Consider the following 18337-nt stretch of genomic DNA (forward strand, 5'->3'; position numbering starts at 1 on the left):
TCTCTACAGAAAGCTCCGTGCTGTCTCTGTGCCTGGGGGGGGGGGGGACAGGACTGAGGGAGGGGGCACTGGGTGGGGGGGGGACACAACACACACCAGGGATAGAGGTGGTCTGTCTCCCTCTTGTGTTTATGTAGGCCCTACTGTAATGGGGCCAGAGATGGAGAGAGGACCTGTCTCCCCAAGACAGGGGATAATTGGGAGGGGGGGGGGGGGGGCCCAGCATATAAGGGGCCCCAAAGTCCCACCCCTTCTTTACTGGTGGAACTGGGAGCGCTGGGTGTGGCAGAGGCCCAGTGCTGGACCCCCAAGGGGAAGGAAGGGGGCGGGGGGGGGGGGGGGGGCAGTTGCTCTCAGCCCCTCACCCCTGTGAAGCCAAAGAAGGTCCCAGGTGGATTTTGGGGGGGGGGGGGGGGGGGAGGGAGGCAGAGAGCTGGGACACTGGTTTTCATTAAAGACCAGTTTGTAGGGCACTGGGAGAGGCAGAGAAACGTCCCAGTAACTGGTTTATCCAGCCTGGGGGCCCCATTCCACCCCCAGAGGGAACCCAAACCATAACTGGGAGCACTGGGAGGGGTTCAAATAAAGACGGAGACAGGCAGATCCATTAACCAAAATATCCTCCAGTTTCTATTCACAAGGAAAAGCTCCAGTCCATCTTTTTATTAATTTTTTTTTTTGAAAAATTTCCTGACCTTACAGAACTAAACTGAAATGTTTCTCTTCCACTCTTACATTTCATGACAAAACAGAAACTTCATGAGCCGAAAAAAAGGGGGGGGGTGGGGGGGGGGTTGGGAAGGGTGGGGGTGAGGGGCAGGGAGGAGAGAGAGAAGCTTTATAAAACTAAGATCTGGGGCTCAGCCTTTTAACAGCCGAACGGAGAAAGGAATTAAAATGCTGTAATTAAAAAAAAAAAAAAAAAAAAAAACAAAACCACAAACAAAAAGAAAACAAAAACAAAAACAAAAAAAAAAAAACCTCATGAGTGGCCGCGGAGAGCATGGAGGAACCGAAAAATTTACAAACTAGTTAAAACCTGGGGCTGGCTGCTAAGGGACTACACAGATGGATGGTGAGGTGAGGCCCAGGGTCCGCGGCGGGGCCCCTAGCTGCTTCCCATGCCCCCGGTCTCCGAGGAGAGCCTGCAACGAAGAAAAGGGCGTCAGATGGTGGGGGGGACGACGACACCCCGCTTTGGGGGGGAGGAGGAGGAGGGATGGGGTGCGAGGGAGGAAGGGCTTCTCCGTGGTCTCCCGAGGAGGGGAGGGAGGGGGTTTTTTTGGGGTGCGGGGGGGGTGCTTTATGCAGAAGCGGCAGGGAAGGTGCGGTAAGGAAGGGGGGGTGCGGCCTGCTGCCACCCCTAGTTTTGTGGGGGCCCCCCCAAAAAATGGAGCCAGAGGGCTCCCTCCGGGGCCCAGGGCTCTGCCGGGGGGGGACAAATCCAGCCCGAGCACGCCAGCGGGGCAAAGCTTGTGGGGTGGGGACACCCAGGGGACGGGGGACCCCCGAGGTGTCCTGGGCACCCCAGGGTGCAGGCAGGCAGGAATTAGGCAGCGATTCCTGCAGGGAAGGGAGAGAGCAAGGAGGGAGGGGAGGGGGGGCTGTACCCCCACCAGGGACCCCTTGGGGAGCACAAAGGGGGGGACACACACACACAATGCGAGGGGGGGTCCCCGAGCAAGCAGGGACGACACCAGCACCCCCACCCCGCACCGAGCATCCCCGGGGAGCTGCCACCTCAAAGCTTCACCCTCCCTGCAAATTTTTTTTGGGGGGGGGGGGGCACCCCAAGGTGGGTGGCAGGGAGCCCCCCCCAAGCAAGAGGGCACCCCGCGAAGCCCCCTCCCCGGGGCTGGGCCCCCCCCCGCAGTCGGCACAGATCTAGCAGAGCAGATTCTCACCGTGGCAACTTTATTACAGGTACAGACATTAAAGAGAGACAGGCGAGGCCGCGAGCCCCGTGGGCAACGTCACCAGGAATGCAATTAATTCCCCCGACTCGTTTATTCGGTAAACGAACCCCTCCCTCCACCCCACCCCTACCACCCCCTCCCCAAAACCGCGATTGCAACCAAGCTACTAAATAAAAAAAAAAAAAAAAAGGAAAAAAAAAAAAGAAAAAAGAGAGGAGAAAAATAAGAGAGCGGCTACAAGATAGCAGGATCGAGAAGGAATCGAACAGATCACACGGCCGGGGACACGGGGAAAATCGTCTCTCGGCCGGCAAGAAAACTCCGTTCTAAGAAACATCACAAGCTCACTTTGGAGTAAAAAGGAGGAAGAAAAAAACAATGAAAAAGAGAAAAAAATTGCTCTTCCAAGTCTCCTCTACGGGGTCTCCGTGCTGCCACCGATCTGCTGGTCCTCTAAGGCCACAAGCAGACTCAGTAAGGAGAAAATCTCTGCTTTTCCGCTTTCAGTTTGTTAGTGACACATGGCACAGCTGGCGCGGAGGTACCCTTAGCAGCAGACACAACATTTAGAGCCAGGAGAGGGACAGGTTTCATGCCAAGCAGACTGGAGACACAAGGGGCGGTCGGAAGAGGGTTGGGGAGGCTGGCGGGTGCTTCGGAGGCCCCCGCTGTGGCGAGCGAGGGGGTGGTGGTGGAGGAGGAAGAAGAAGAAGGGGTGGAGGGTTGAGAGAGGTTGATGCTGAGGTGGTCAGGGATCGTGACGGAGGCTGCCTGGGAGGAGGGTTTAGCGCTTTCTAAACTGTAACAGAGGAGAAAAGGAACAAAAAAAAAAAAAAAATATACGGGTGGGTGGAAGGGAACACCACAAAAAAAAAAAAAAAGCACAGGACAAACAGCGTAAAATCGCACGAGCCCAGCTCGGGGAGGGAGGGAGGGAAGGAGGGAACGGCGCTGCGAGGCCGCAGCCGTGCCCGGCGAGGTCTGGCCTCGCCTCCGAGCCGCACCGGGACCCCCCGCGCACCCCGGGCCGAGCCATCGGCTCAGCAGCGAGGCCATCCCGGCGCCCGCGGAGCCGGGCACCTCGACACAACCGGCGAGGAGCAAGTGGAATAAACCAAAAAAAAGAAAAAAAGAGAAATCGCAGGCGGCTTCTCCTCTGCTCCCGCTTGGGAGCGGGCCGGAGCTGCCGTGCCACCCCGGTGTCAACCCACGCGACACGGAGCGGTGACAAGTCCCTGGACGGGGCTGGGGGCTCGCCCAGCCTCTCCTCCTCCATCCAGAGCCCCGGGGGCTGAGGACCGGGGAGGACGTCGCTCCCAGCCCGGCACGACCGCGGCAAGATGGGTCTGAGCACACGGAGTCCGAGTCGGGCCCTAAATTCCCGCTGCGGCAAAGAGAGCCGCAGCGTGCCGCATGGCGGGCAGGCGGCCAGGCCCCGCGCCGGGCTGCGGGGAAGCCAAGCGTCCCCCGTTAGGGCTCGCCGGCCGCTCCGAAGAGCCAAACCAGCACCAACGCCTCTCCCTGGGATCCCGGCATCCTACTGGGAGATGCTTGGGATCTCCACGAGCAGGCCCGAGGGAGTCCCCTCCTCTAACACCCCACGAAAAAGCCCTCACCACGCCAAGCGCCGGATCGCAAGAGCACAGCCCTAAACCGCCGAGGAGCCTGACGGGGCCAGGCACGGCTTTTAAGCAGCCACGGGCTCCCCTCAGCCCCGCGGCCGGACCCCCTTTCCAGCCGGGTCCGTTACCCTACAGCTTCCCGCAGACCGGGAGGCGATCGCACCAGGAAAACGGGACAGCAGGCACAGGGAGGGGGAAAGGAAAGGAATGGGGGGGGCGGAAAATGGGAGAGAAAACCCCTTCCCCTCATGCGTCGGGGCACAAGGAGGGTCCTGGCCCCGGGAGCGGTACCCCACAGCGCGGGCGTGCAGTGCCAGCCCCCCCCAGACCCGCGGAGCCTCGTTACCCGGAGACTTACCTGACATTAATTAGATACTGGGCCAAGCTAATGCTCGCTGCAGATCCAGTTATGGTAACCTGCCTGTCAGTAGATCCTTCCACTGGATTGGCAATTTTGATCTGCGCCCCAGACATCTGGCGGATCTCATTGATTTTGGCGCCCTGACGCCCGATGATGCAGCCAATCAACTGGGGGAGGGGAGAAAGCGGCTTCGTTAGCGGCGGGTAGGAGCCAAGCGCGTTAACCCGTCCTCCTCCTCCCCTGTCGCGTGTCTGCCGCCCGCAGGGACAGGGGTGGCATCTCTTGGGGGGGTTTAAGGGGCAGAGAAAGGGGTTTTCTGCCTTAAAGCTGGCTGGAAGCAGGAGAAGGGATGAGGTGCCAGCAAGAGTGGACCAAGGAGGCGGTTTGGGGCGCAGCCATCACCCACGGGTGCTGCCACAAGCCCTCCCGCAGCTTTGAAGCCAAGAAGGGGCAACCCCAAGCCCCATTTTGTTAGGAAAAAAAAGAGGGGCGGATCCCCGTGACCCACAGGGAGAAGGGGACAGCTGCCTGCCCGCTGCCCACCCCCCTTCCCTCCGCGACGCGGGCTGGAAGGGACGGATCCCATCGGGATACTCACATCATTTGGAATGGTGAGTTCGTGAGAGGTGGTTTGAGCGGAGGCATCCAAACCTGCTTAGAGACAGAGAAAAAGCGGGAGAAGTTCAGGGGGAGGCGGTGGGACGGCGGGGCGCAGCACAGACAGACCGCAGCAGTCAAGCCAGCATTTGCTGCCGGCTTCATGGCTACCTTGAAGACGGTTTAAAAACAGGAGGGGAAGGGCAGAGCAAGCTGTGAGGTTACTCCAACCCTCCCCGCTGCTTCCCACCTCCTCCCCGCTCGCCTGCTTTCCCTCCCTTGGTCACCCCAATTTCTCTCCCCCAATTCTCCCCCTCCCCGCGATGTCACCACAGGATCTTCCTTCCGGTCAGGACAGTCCCGGAGCAGCGCACTCTCACTGCGGGGGCTCCATTCGGGCGCTCGGCCGCTCCGTTACCGGCTTCAAAAGGGCTACGCTAACCCCCTTCCTCCTCCTCCTCCTCGCCGCCGCGGCCCCGGCAGGGCAGTGCTACGCCGGCCGACGCGGGCGCTGCGAGGCTGCTCGTGTCTCAGATGGGGCCAAGTGCATGTGCTAAGTGGATTTTAGGGGTTTGTTTTTTTTTTTTTTTAATGTTTTTTCATTTTTTTTCCCCCCTCCCCGGCTCGCTCCCTGCTACAGGGAGCGGCGGGAGCCTCCAGACCTCACCCCAGGGCTTTGGCAGGGGCGAAGCAGCCTGGGGACGCACCGGCAGTCGAGGCGGTTATCACGGTGCTGTCCCCCACCCCACCTCGCCAGCGGTTCTGCCACCGGCGGCAAGCGGGGGGCCGGGCCGCTGCAGGCGATCCGCTCCAGCAAACTCCTCGGGCAGGGGGAAAAAAAAAAAAATCGCTCCCCCCGCCCCAGCGCATGGTTGGGGGCTGGGGGGTAAAGCGAGGGGGCCCAAGGCTCGCTAACAGCGTCAGGCGCTGGATGATCGAGCCCTCCAACAAGTCCTGCTGCTCTCCACTGTCCAGCTGACTTCTTCTGGGGCACGTACAACCAAGCCAGTCGGTACCTCCAGCCCTTCTAAGGCTCCCCTTGACCCCCCCTTTCCCCTCCCATCCGTGCACAAAGGCGGGCAGCATTTAACAGGGAGAACGAGACCCCGGTCAGTATTAATACACAATAGAATAACTACAGATTTTGTTTTTTAATCATTACCCCAATAGCCTTTCACCTCTGGAGAGCTGGATTCAATGCCTGTTAAGATACAAGTGACAATGAGTTTGGCTGTCTCAAGTTTAGAGCCCCAAACGGATATTTTAGCCATCTTAGCAAATCTACAGCAAATTTGGTACAACTCAACAGTTGCCTGCTCAGGACTGGAGTAGCCGGAGGGGAGAGAGAGGGTGCTGCGGGTCGGGGGGTCTCCCGGTGCATTGGCAGAGCTGTGGAGGATGGGGATGAAGAGGAAGGAAAGCAGCATGGAGGCCCTGCCTGCTCGGTTGTTTGGTTTGGTTTTTTTTTTTTGCTCTACCCTCTGCGGCCCCCCGCGACTCGCAGAGGCCGGTACCAAGTCACCCCCAGAGACGTCGCGACAAAAATCGTTACCTGGCCGGGCTCGGCTCTGGGGGAACATTTGGTTTTGGTTTTTTTTTTTTTTCTTTTTTTTGAGAGCGCGAGACCCAAGCGGAGGCCCCGTTAGAGAGGAGCCAAGCGGCGGCTCGCAGGCTGGCCTTTGGCCCACGCTAGCGTACAGAAGAGAGAAGGAGTTTCCGTACCACTGAATCCAGTGTTGCCATGAGACATTGGAAAGTGTGACTGTTGCATTGCCAACTGGTGCAGCTTGGTCAGCTAGAGGGGGAAAAAAAGAGAAAGAAAAAGGCTGATGTTAGCCATTTCCCAAGCCCAAGGGGGGCCAGGACTCACAGCACGCACATCAACACAGACACTGCCGGTGGCACCAGGTCCCCCCCGGCCCCTCCGTACGCGGCACGGCCCCCTCTGCACGGAGAGGAGGAAGGCGCCAGGCCAAGGTGGGCTGGGGGGGGCTGCGCCCACCCCCTGATGAAGCGAGGTACGAAAGGAGCTCAAGGAGAGAAGCAGAGAGGAGCAGGAGAGACGAGACGGCAGGGCGCTCGCACCACGCCATGCAGGGAGCGGCAGCGGGGACAGGAGTGCCACGAAGGGAGATGGGGATGGAGCCCGGCTCGGTTCAGCCCCCGGAGTAGCTCTTAGCCCAGCTTCCTTCTAGCCCTTCTCCTCCCTGGCCTGGCGCGTCACAGCCCCCCCCCCGCCGCTCTAAGGGTGCCAGGAGCGGAGATCGGCCCCCCGCCGAGCCTGCAACGAGCCTACGGGATGAGCATGGGTGCCAGAGGATGGTGGTGTCCGACAGCAAAGCCGGGACAGCGCCCGCGGGAGAGGCGGCCGCCGCCTGGACTGTCACTCCTCTCCCAAACGGTCCCCGACAGGCTGGATCCGACCCGCATCCCCCCCCCCAACTGCCACCTGCGACCGCTCGCTGGGCCAGCTGTCCCCTGCCCCGGGAGAACCACCATGACAGTGAACCATCGTGTGCTGTTTTTGTTTTCTCTTGACGGGCTGCGTGCCAAATTCAAGAGGAGGGCTGGGGGCGGGGGGCAAGGGAAAAGGCGGAGCTGGTGTGAAATGCCAAGCCGGGGAGAGGTGGGTCGGGAAAAAAAAAAAAAAAATATATATATAGGAGGAGGGAAGTGTCAGAAAGAAGGTGGGGGAAGGAAAAAGGAGAGATCTGAGACCGGGTGAAGCTGGCTGCAGGAGGGCGAATTAAAGGGAGGCGAGTTTTTTGGGGGGGAGTTCGGATCGGATCGAGTATTCAGCCCAAGCTGACGGCTAGCGGCTCGAGTCGAGAAAGCACGGAGAAAATTTTGGAAGGGGGGGAGGAAAAGGGTGGATTTTAAGACAAGAAGTTGTAAACAAAACTTACATCTGGCTGTGGAATGGCATACTGTCCTTGAATGGTATAGGCCTACAAAAGGAGGAAAACAGTCCTATTAACAACCATCGGACAGCCACCCAGGGACAGACAGATTTCAACTAGCCAGGAAGTCAGAGAGCCAAGGTGGAGAGTTCTCCGGGGCGAGGGAAGTGGGGCAGGGAGAGGCAGGGGACGGATAAATGCTGTAACAAGCAGTTTCTAGACGGGCGGTTACTCGAATTGGCCTTACGTGGCGGTTACAGGGAGGGAGTGGACAGTATGGCGCCGTCCCCCCCAAAAAAAAAAAGTGGCAGACAAAAACAGAACGGCTGGGATCTTGATGAAGATGTATGGTGTGGTGGAGTCCGACAATGCTTCTAGCCCTGCGCCCCCCGCCTCGCCGACAGGGGAAGATCTCCAACGCCCCCGCCAGCCCTGCTAGCTCCCGGCCCCTCCTTTCCCCGGCCCAGCAGCCCCCCCCAAAAAAAAAAGTCCCGTTCTGAGTCCTCTCGTCACTTCCGCACGCCTAGGAAAACGTCGCCGGGCAAGCTAGAGGTAAATGCTGGAGCTGGCTACCGATGCTAGACAAGGCAAAAGAGAGGCATTCGGGGGGTGGGGGGTAACAAGGCTGAGTGCCTGACCTGCCACAATTCCATGTCTTGAGGTTAAGGGACAGCCACAGACTTCAGATTCCTCCTGAAGCTACCCAGAAAGGGCGAGTCACTGGCTGGGGCCTGGCTGGCTAAGGTTTGGGGGGGTTGGGGGGGGCCGGGCAGGTGGGGGTGGGTGGGATAGGAAGGGGAGAGGGGGGTACACAGCCTCACTTCCAGGTCACCGGAAGAACTGCAGCCCAGGCTGGAATTGGCCCAAGTTCGTTGCCATGCAGTGGCTGCCGGGTGGCCTGCGTGAGGAGAGGTTGGTGGGCTCAGAGTCCAGTTCCCAGTGGACAGGAGTCCACAGCACAAAAGCCACCGTTGACGGTTTTGGGGGACGGGGACGGGGATGCCACCCTTGTTGGCAGTCTCAGAGAGGCCAAGGATTGAACGGGCCGTGGAGACTGAACTCCCCTCTCACCTCCTGAGGTGGTCCCTCCAAGTCAGAGTTGAGGCACATGGATGGGGCGGTGTGGGGGTAGCTCGCACTGCCGCTGCTGTACCTGTCCTGTGGATAAATTAGAGGACTTCAGTCTCCAGGGCTGTCAATCCGAAACCTTCCGCTAACACCAAAGTCACATCGACATTAGCTCTGCTTTTCGAGGGCTAACCCTGCTCTACGCACGACTCTGAGCTGCGAAGACAGAGCGCAATACCACCGGGAGCGGGGCCCGGACGGCTGCATGGGGCTGGCCGCGGCCCTGGGCCAGGGGAGAGGGGTGGAAGAGAAGGAAGGGGGGAGAAGAAAAGGGAGGGGAGGGAAAAGATGCGTGGCCGTGGGAAGCCTGCTCCTCACTGCTCTAACGGGGAAGGCGGCCTGCTCCCGCGCCGCGGGGGGGGCCGCACGGTACAGCCCTCCGCTTGCAAGAGGCGCGGGTGGGGGCACGGACGTACCGGCCAGGCGCTTCCCCCGGGGCGCAGAGCGGCAGGAGAAGCTGTCGGAGAGGCGGGGGGTGGGGGGGGGGGGCTGACCAGGTTCGGGAAGGGAAGGAGGAAGAGGCAGGGAGGGCAAGGGATGGGGGGGTGGGGGGGCGGCCGAGGCGAGGAAGGGGACGGCGGCAGATCCGTCCCCAAAACAAGCATGGCGTGCCAGCCTGGCGGGAGGGGGGGGCGGGAAGAGCAGAGTCAGGCCTGGCTCTCGGGGAGGCCGGCGGCAGCTACCCCCTTCCCTGCCTACGGAAGCCTCCATCAACAACGCCGGAGCCTGCCTGCGCGGGTCCCCGGGGCCGGCTAGGGGCTCCAGGCCCTGCCGGAGCCCACCCTGGAGGGGTCTTCCCTGACGGCAGGAAGGCAGCGGATGCATTTGCAAGAGTCGCCGCGTTTTCTCCAAGCGTTACGGCAGCCCTGGGAATCGCAGGGTGGGGAGCGGGTGACCCGCACCCAGGCCTGAGCCTCCCGTCTTGCCCAGCGGCCTGGATGGGTCCGCGGGCGAGGACACCCAGCCAGCACCCCCCACCCCAAAGAGGGCCAGGGGGCTTCAGGGCTTTACAGCAGACAGGATCCCAAGGGAACCCTGTCACCTGTAACCTGGCTCGGCAGCAGGGAGCAAGCAACTCCCCTGGATCAGCTCAGCGCAGGAGGGACTAAATCCCACACCACCTGATGACTACTCCTATCTGACACCCTCCCCTCGTGCAAGACGAAACCCTTCCGCACCCCAGGCTAAGCCTTTGCGCCCCAAGAGCCAGCCCCGGAGAGCAGAGAACCTCCCAACCCTCTGGGCCAGTCACCCACAACGGGTCACGCCGAGTCCTCGGAGCCAGCCCCGGCAGAGAGGCAGAGCCTGAATTTGGCAGCTGGAGTCTCGGCCTGATTGAAATCCCCCACCACCGCCACCACACTGGGATTTGGTTTTTTTTTGGCTGGTTAACTCCAGAGCTGTTTGCCAGCACCCCCTCCTCCCCAAATCAGCCTTTTTGGCCCCCCCCCGCCCTTCCATCCCACCTCTGCCCTCTTCCATCCCTCAGGGAGCTCAGCGAGGAAGGCTCGGAGCGGGCTCTGGGAGGCCGAGGCCAAGCAGAGCCGCTCTCCAGCGGAGGAAGCGGCGTGGGTGACAGGCACGCAGAGCGGCTGATGTGCGCTGGCAGCGTGGCAGCCTCGGTAAGACACCCCCTTCCTCTCCCCACCCCGCACCCCAGGAGCAGAGGAGAGGCCTTACCTGACCGCCTGCAAAGATGACGGGAGAGCTGGATGGCTTGGGTCGGTACGGGATGGTGACGCCCTTCGGGGGAGACTGGGTGACAGGCAGAGAGGAGAGGTTAGACACCGGGTGCCGCTGGCACCGACAATCCCCGCCCTTGCACCCCAGATGCCAACGCTCTGCTTCGGGTTTAAATCGGCCGTTTGGGAGGACGCAGGACAATCCTGTTTCTTCCCCATCCCGGGCACAGGGCCGAGGGAGGACACCCGAGGGGCAGAGCAGCACGCGAGGGAGGCGTGGGGGACAGCAGGACACCGCTGCTCGGTGTCACCGTGCTGGGCGGCACAACTGGTCACCGCGGAGCCGCGGGTGACACCGACAGCCGGTGAGCAGCTCTAGAGGCCTGGCTCGACCCCGGTTTTAAGCAGCTCCAAGCCTCACCTGGACGAGGCTGTAATCCCCAGCTATCCCTTTATCCCCCAGCAGCCGTTCCTCTGTCCTCAGCGGTTTCCACTCGCGAGGAGGGCCCGCAGCTCGCCAAGGGCAGCGGGGATCCCTGCGCCGCACGTGCCTCCCCGGGGGGAAAAACGGGCCCGCGGGGCCGGGGAGGGGAGGCCCTACCTCAAGCATGACGACGCAGATCTGTTTGACGCACTCGATGATGGACTGTGGGATCCCAGCGATGGTGATGGCTCGCTCGGTCGAGTTGGGCAGCATGTCTCCTGCCACCTGGACCTGTGCCCCCGTGCTCTGCAAAGTTTACGGTTAAAAATAGGCGGTCAGACCCCGGCGAGGGCTGTGACCTCAGCGACAAACCCCGTGGCCGGGTTATACATAGCCAAAACTTGCCCCCCCCCCTCCAGCCCTTTCCCCAAAAATAAAGTCCTTTAATCCTAGCTGGAAATAATTTGGTCATCAGGAGCCCGGGGCAGGAGAGGAGGACCTGGGCTGCAGCTTTTCCCTGTAACCCAAGTCAAGCCCATCTCTGCAGCCAGCGGAGCCGGACAGAGTTAATCCCCCGGCAGCCCAGGGTCGGCAGCGCCCGGTGCTAAGTGGTATTACCGAGGGCAGCGCGTTTCCCCCCTCCAACAACTGGGAAAAGGCTGGGGGGGGGGGATTGAGAGCCCCGGGGAAAGGGGGAGCAGGAACCCAGGCGTCCTGCTGTGGGGGACAGTGCCGGGAAGGGGAGGGTCTGCCCCGAGTCTCAGTTTCACAAGGACTAAAAATACAAGGAGCTCTAAAAAGGTCGAACGATGCCACATCTCTACTATGTGGTACCACCCCGGGTGGGGGCTAACGCAAGGATTTGCCCCTGGGGGGCACCCGGATCCCGTGCATCCCCCCCGGGGCTGCTCAACCCGCACCTCTCGTATCTCTTTGATCTTGCAGCCTCCTTTTCCAATGAGGGAACCGCACTGGCTGGCGGGTACCACGAGCCGGAGGGTGACCGGGGGCCGGCTGGCAGCTGTACTGTTGGTCATGGAGCTGCTGATGTCCTGCGAGGAAGAGGAGTTACTCAGAGGGGTCAGCCCGGCGCTGTGCCCTCGCCAGAATGGCACGCGGGGAGGTGACGTGCCTGGCAGAGGGACGGGGAGGATGACACTGGCACAGGCAGCCGGGGCCAAGGTGACCTCGGGGCTCTCCCAGTCCTATTTCCCAGGACTTCGTTAGCGGCCCAGAAACGACACGGCCACATTTTGGGGAAGGAGGAAGAAGCCAAACTCCGTTGTCTCAATGAAAATGGGGGTTTAACCCCCCACCAGCCCAGCGCAGAGGCACCAGCTGGGTCACACCGTAGCCAAATGGGAACCGGCTGTGCCGGAGCCGGAGGGGGACAAGTGGTTGGGGGCTCGGTGCACCCACAGCTCCCGGTTCAGCACGGAGCCTCCCGTTGTAACGCGGGATCAGGGCAGGAGTGGCTCCGGGGAAAAACAAGCCCAGCGCCGATTACAGCGGTCATGTGCTGGCAGGGGGAGGGGAGGCACAAGGCCACGGCTCAACTGACCTACTAAAATAAAAAGCTTTAACGGCGAGCCCAGCGCTCGGAGCGCCGGCAGCCAGGAGCCACGCTCGGACAGGGAGCCCTCGGAGGACTCCAGCTCTCGGGGTACGGCAGAAACAGCTCTGGGCTCAGCAGCCTTTTAGGCAGCGGCAAGAGCAGAAGGGCCTTGGGGACAGATCTGCCAGCACTGGGCTGTCTCCTCCCAGGGAAGGGTCCCAAATCCAAAGGGCAACAGGATTTTTACCCCCACAGGCGAGGCGAGGGCTGCAGAGCTCTGCCCCGCACCAGGCGAGGAGCGCTCACGCCTTCCAAACGATGCAGAGCAGGATGGAAAGCTCCTCGACACCACGGCCCTGAGCAGGCTCTAACGCCCGCAGCCAGGATCCCGGGTTATCCAGGATCAACATCCCCCCTGGAAGTCACCGATTCAACGGGAGCAGGGGCCCGATGCAGCTCCTCCTTCAGCGCTGCGCAACCGCAGCCCCGGGTCCCCTCCTCAGCAGGGCCGGAGACGGAGCCAAGCCCCCCACCAAGGCGTGCCGAAGGGGGACCAGCACGACCGCCCAGGAGGCCGAGCGAAGCCAGGGGAGTTTCAAAGCCCTGCTCTGTTTTAAGCCATTTAACTGGTGGCCACGGGGTGTTTTTAGCGCAGTAAAGTCCCCATCGGGCTCTGGCACTCAGCGAGCAACCGCTTAAGGATGGCTGAGCGCACACCGGGAAGTGTCACTACCTGGACCTTGACCCTGCTGGCAGCCGGGCAAAGATCAGGCCCCATGGGGAAAACACCGCCAGCCCATGCGGAACGAGCCCATCCTGCTGCTTATCCCCAGGGAAGAGCTTTTCCTCGTGCTCCGGACACCCCCCAGCACGCTCTGGGGCAGATCCCAGGGTAAATTTATCTGGTGAAGGAGGACTGCAGGCAGGGCAGCAGCCCGCTGCGGGCACGGGGGGCTCGAGGCCGCAGACGCACCTCTTCCAGTTTGTCAATGATCATCGCAAAAGCTTTGAAGATGGCATTGGTGGGTCCAGCGAGGGTGATGATCCGTTCGGGGCAGTTCCCTTCTGAGATGTTAATGCGAGCACCGCTCTGCGGGGAAAAAAGCGAGCAGACGTCAGGGCTCCCGGCCCCTCACTGGGACCCCCAAAAGCAGCGGCAGGTCCACTCGCCCGGTTCGGTTCTACGTGGAGCGGCCAGGGTCCCCTGGGATCCACCGCCGACGATGAAGCCTCCCTCCCTCCCTCGCTCGGCTCCGGGCAGCCATCTTAGCCTCCTCGGCTTCCTGCCCGGCCCTGCCTACACCTCCCAGCATGCCTCGCGCCCGCCGGCTCCCATCTGCTGCCGGTGCCGCTGGCACCGCACCCTCTGCAAATTCCTTTTAAGGTCCACGCCGCCGCGGCCCCGCCGGCTCCCCCCCCGGCTCCCCCCGAATCCCCCCGACTCACCTCCTCGCGCATCTTCTTCACGGACTCCCCTTTCTGTAGAGGGGGGGGAGAGAAGGGAGAGGCGTTAGCGTGGCCGCGCAGGGCAGCGGGGGGGGGGGAAGGGGGAGGCAGGGCGAGGGGGTTTGTTGCTCGCTTACCTTCCCAATGATGCTTCCCACCTCCTGGGATGGAAACAAAAGCGGCAATTAGTCAGCGCTTAGGGAAAAAACCTCCAGGAGTCCCAAGCTTAAACAACCCCCTTTTACAGCCAAAACAAGTTTCTCAGGACCCCCCCCCCCCCGAGACACACTGACACCTTGCTCCCAGCTGAGCTCTCCATCAGGTCGCTTTTCCCCCCACCCCCCTTCCCGGGCTGTTATTTTTATTGATGTGCTGCGCTTTTAAAGCCTCGCTCGTCATGAGATATCCAGGAGCCGGCCGGGTGCCAAGGAGCACATTCCTAACACCGCTGCCTAATGGCTGCAATAACGAGGCAGCTCCGAGAAGTCCAACCGACGCGATTTACTGCCATGGAAGCACCCAGCCGCCATCCGGTCTGCCGGAAGGGCCACCCCTGTTTCGGGTGAGGGAGCTTCGGCACGGCCCTGCGTCCCACGGACACGTACCTTTCCGTGCATAAGTAGTCGGATGGTGAGTGTGACATTTAAACCACCTTCAATGACACCGGTGTCCATCTTGAGCTGCGTTGGGTTGAGTCAGGCTTCGTCAGTGGTCAGATCTTTGGTCGCTGGGCAAGCGGAGCTACAAAGGAGAGAGGGGTTGCATTTGAGGGGTTCAGCCAACCCTCCCCGGCCGGTTTCAAACCCACCCCGGGGGGGATTCAAACCCCACTATGCTTTCTTCTCCCTTGGAATATCCCCCTGGCAGTTTTAGGGTCATGCTCCTCTCCAAGCAGCGATCAGGAGAGCCGATCCGCAGCGGTTCAGCTTCCCACAAGCTGCTCCTCCTGCCAGGCATTTTCCAGGGCGGATGGTCTGAACTGGCACGATCCCACCTGCATCGAGCAACAGCCGCAAGGGTCTCGCTCGTCCCCTGCCTCCTTCCAGCCCCGCTCCTCACGGAGGCTTCGCCTACAGCTCCGGGGAACTTGCCTCTACTTGCGAGCCCCACACCTTAATCTAGATTACAAGCTTTCCTCCACAGCTGCGTGTAGACACACACGCGCCAGACGGAGCAACCGCCCCGCTTCCCTTTGGTTTAACCCGCTTGGGAAGCCGGGTTGTTGGGGAAAAAAAAAAAAAAAAAAAGAAAATAATAACTTATCTGCACCCTGAGCCTGCGTGGGGAGGCCTTTCAGACCGGTTTCCAAGCTGATTTACTCAAACCAGATAAGGCCACATGAGCACACGATCAGGTTTCAAACAACCTGCGGCCCGAGTCGGCAGCAGTTGCAAAACACCGCGACCGGCCACCAGCTCGGCTAGTCAGCCATTTAACTTTAAAAAAAAAAAAAAAAGAAATTAAATAAACTAAATTTCAGCTCTTTGTTTTTATCAGGCCGGCTGGTCACCGCCCCATCAAAGTTTAACCAAGCCCAGGGAAAGAAGAAGCCGGGGCAAGGGCAGGGGGATTAATCTGGCAGGGGACCGTGCCAAGCGGGCAGCGCTGCGGCGCTCCGGGTTAATGCTCTTTTAAGGGGAAGCCGCTGGCACAGAAGGTTTTTTTTTTTTTTTGCTGTAGCGAGGAATTACGGCCTCCATAAAACTCAGCCTGACATCCCATCGGATCCAAAAAGGCGCCCGTTTGCCTAGTTTGGAAAGAAGGGCTCAGGATCCAAGCCCGGCGGTGGCGGAGCGAGGAGGAGAGTCTAGACCCGAGCCCACGAGTTGGTTGTTTACGAGTTTCCCAGTTCACCGGAGGTGGCAGGAGCCTCGCTGGCACCCGCCGCCGTCTCTCCGGCTCTAAACCCACTCCTCCTCCCACCAGTTCAGCGTCCCAGTTCGCCTTCGTTAGCATTAATTTGCTTTCCTAGCAGCGGTTTTGCCAGTCGAACGAGCTTGGGTCGGTTACGGGGCCGCCTCGCAGCCCCCCGGGGACAAAAGGAGCCGACCAAACCTGCCGGGGGGTTACGCAAAGGGAGAAGCGAAGCCGTGCGGGGCAGGCCGAGGCCGGTGGGCAACCGTCGCTCCGATCCGGGCTCACGGCGAGGCTCTTCCGCAGGAAAACTTCCCCCAAACTTCTCCTTACCTCCATCCGGCAGCCCTGCCTGCCCCCACCGTGCACGTGGAGGGCCGGGCCCCTGCCCGTTGCCTGTACCGGGATCAAACACCCACCCGGGGACCTCCCCACTCAGGATCCCAGCCCCAAACTGGGACCATTTTGGTGGGGGGAACTGGTTTTGGCTCCAAAACCAGCCTGTCTCTGAGGCAGAGGGAAACGTGGCTCCAAAACCGGCTCATCCCTGCGGCCGGGGGGGTAAAAAAAAAAAAAAAAAAACCAAATCCGGGGCTGGAGATCCCGGCTCCGAACCCGGCTGGTTGGCCCGGGGGGAATGGGGGGGCCACGGATCGACCCCCGGGCCCGGGACTGAGCCTCCGGACCGGGCCGGTCCACAAAGGGGGATGGGGGGGGTCCCCAGTCCCGGGATCGCGGCTCTAAACAGGACCCGGACCGCGGAGGGGGAAAAGCGGCCGAATGCCGGGAGCGGTCCCGAGGAGTTGGGGGGTGGTTCTGGACCCCAAACCGGGCCGGGGAACCGGCTCCGGGGCTCTAAAAAACACGCCAGCACCCGGAGGGGGGGGCGGACCCCCGGCACCGGATCGCGGCTCCAAACCGGGCCGGACCCGGGGGGGGTGAAGGGGGAAACCCCCGACTCCTCGCGGTGAGGGGGGGGGGGGAGGGGAGGGCGGCGGCGGCTCCGAGCCGGGCTCGTCCCTCTCCCGCCGCGAACCGGGCCGGGGGGAAAACAACTCGGGATGGCGGTAAAAACGGGCCCGGCCGTTTAAAAAAAAAAAAAACAAAACACTAAAGCAAAAAAACACAAAAGGCAAAAAAAAAGGCGGAAAGAAAAAATTCCCCCCCCCCCGGTGCCCCCCCGCAACCGCTCGGTACCGGCGCGGGAGGGGGGGTTGCGGGGGGGGGGGGGGTGGCGGCGCCATGTGACGCACGCGGCTCCCCGGCCCCCCCCGGTCCCGGTCCCCGCGGGGGGGGGTGGCGGGGAGGGGGGGGAGGGGCGGCGGCGCCCCCCACCCCCCCCCCCGCCCCGCCGGCGGCGCAGCGCGCGCGCAGGCCGCGGCCTAGGCCGCGACTAGGCCGCACGTAGGCCGCGGGCTGGCGTGAGGGCGCGGCCGGCGCCGGGCGGCGAGGGGGCGCTACGCGAGGCCGCGGCTCCGCGGCCGTTGTGGAAGTCGGCGCCGGATGGCGGCCGGAGGGGTGGGGGGGGGACTTCGGGGGAAAGGGGTCGGGAGGCGGCGTGGGGGGAGGGGGGGTCGGGCCTACCTGGAGCGGCGCCGGTAACGGCGGCGGGAGAAGGGCGCTCCGGGCGGAGCGGGAGGAGGGAGGGCGGGGAGGAGGGGAGGGAGGTGGGGGGGGAGAGGGAGCGCGCCGGGGCGGGCGGGCGGGATGGCGGCGGGAGGCGGCGGCGGCGGCTGCTCCTGCTGCGGCGGCCGCGGCGGGTCTGGGAGGGGGCGGCGGGAGCGGCCCGATTTACACCCCGCCCCGACCCGGAAACGGACGCCGCGCACCAGCGAGGCGCGGCGGGGCGGGGATAGAGCGGCCCCCCCCCCCCCCCTTCCCCGTCCTTTCCCCGCGCCCCGCCCCGCCCTCCTCGCACCAAAGAGCGGGGGAGGCCGGTGGGTAGAGCGGCGACGTAGGACCGCAGCGCCGCCGGCGGTTCGGAGGACTTCGGGGGGAAGGGGCATTGGGGGGGGGGGCGATGGGGGCAGGAGGGGGGGCGGGAGGGGGCAATGGGGGCAACAGGGGGGAATGGGGGGGCAATAGGGACGGGAGGGGCAATGGGGTGGGGGACAAGGGGGGCGGGAGGGGGTAATGGGGGCAACAGGGGGAAATGGGGGGGCAATAGGGGCATTAGGGGTGGGGGGGCTGGAGGGGGGCAAGGGGGGAATAAGGGGCGGGGGGGCAATGGGGTAAGGGGGGGCAATTGGGGGGCAATGGGAGCAGGAGGGGGCAAGGGGGGCAACAGGAGGGGATGGGGGGGCAATAGGGACGGGAGGGGCAATGGGGTGGGGGACAAGGGGGGCGGGAGGGGGGGTGGGAGGGGGGAATGGGGGCTGGAGAGGGGCAAGGGGGGGAATAAGGGGTGGGGGGGCAAAGGGGGCAAGAAGGGGGCAGGGGGGGCAGGAGGGGGGGCGGGAGGGGGCAATGGGGGGCAACTGGGGGGAATGGGGGGGCAATAGGGACGGGAGGGGCAATAGAGGAGGGGGTAAGGGTGGTAAGGGGGGGCGGGGGGGCAAAGGGGGCAAGAAGGGAGGCGGGGGGGCAATTGGGGGGCAACTGGGGGCAACAGGGAGGAACGGGGGGGCAATAGGGGCAGGAGGGGCATTGGGGGGGGGGCTGGAGGGGGGCAAGGGGGGATAAGGGGTGGGGACGCAAGTGGGGGGCAAGGGGGGGCAATGGGGGGGGGGAGGAGGAGACCATGGGGGCAACAAGGGGCAGGAGGGGCGAGGGGGGGGGGGCAGGTTGGGGGGGCAAAGGGGCAGCTCCCCCCCCCCCCAAAAGGGGCTGGCGGGGGTTTGTGTCCCCCCCCC

At 62.7% G+C, this 18337-nt stretch overlaps 1 protein-coding gene across 16 annotated transcripts; it reads right to left on the reverse strand.

Moving 5' to 3' along the window:
• Positions 1-603: 603 nt before the first annotated feature.
• On the reverse strand, positions 604-17310 carry PCBP2 (poly(rC) binding protein 2). Of its 16 annotated transcripts, none has more exons than XM_075133810.1 (16): positions 17070-17292; positions 14237-14372; positions 13769-13792; positions 13632-13664; positions 13159-13275; positions 11551-11682; positions 10808-10936; positions 10205-10279; positions 8468-8554; positions 8229-8294; positions 7403-7444; positions 6219-6291; positions 5659-5697; positions 4498-4553; positions 3897-4066; positions 604-1145 (listed from the first exon to the last, which is right to left on the reverse strand). In XM_075133810.1, the coding sequence occupies exons 2-16, from the start codon at positions 14303-14305 to the stop codon at positions 1109-1111; spliced, it is 1149 nt and encodes a 382-aa protein (XP_074989911.1). In that variant the 5' UTR covers positions 14306-14372; positions 17070-17292; the 3' UTR covers positions 604-1108. The 16 variants fall into 16 exon arrangements, with proteins under 16 accessions (XP_074989911.1, XP_074989912.1, XP_074989914.1 ...); XM_075133811.1 differs by having other exon boundaries at positions 4498-4550; positions 17070-17291; XM_075133813.1 differs by lacking the exon at positions 5659-5697 and having other exon boundaries at positions 4498-4550; positions 17070-17310.
• Between the last annotated feature and the right edge of the window lie 1027 nt (positions 17311-18337).

The sequence above is a fragment of the Calonectris borealis genome, chromosome 30 (assembly GCF_964195595.1).
Source record: "Calonectris borealis chromosome 30, bCalBor7.hap1.2, whole genome shotgun sequence".
Lineage (NCBI taxonomy): Eukaryota > Metazoa > Chordata > Aves > Procellariiformes > Procellariidae > Calonectris > Calonectris borealis.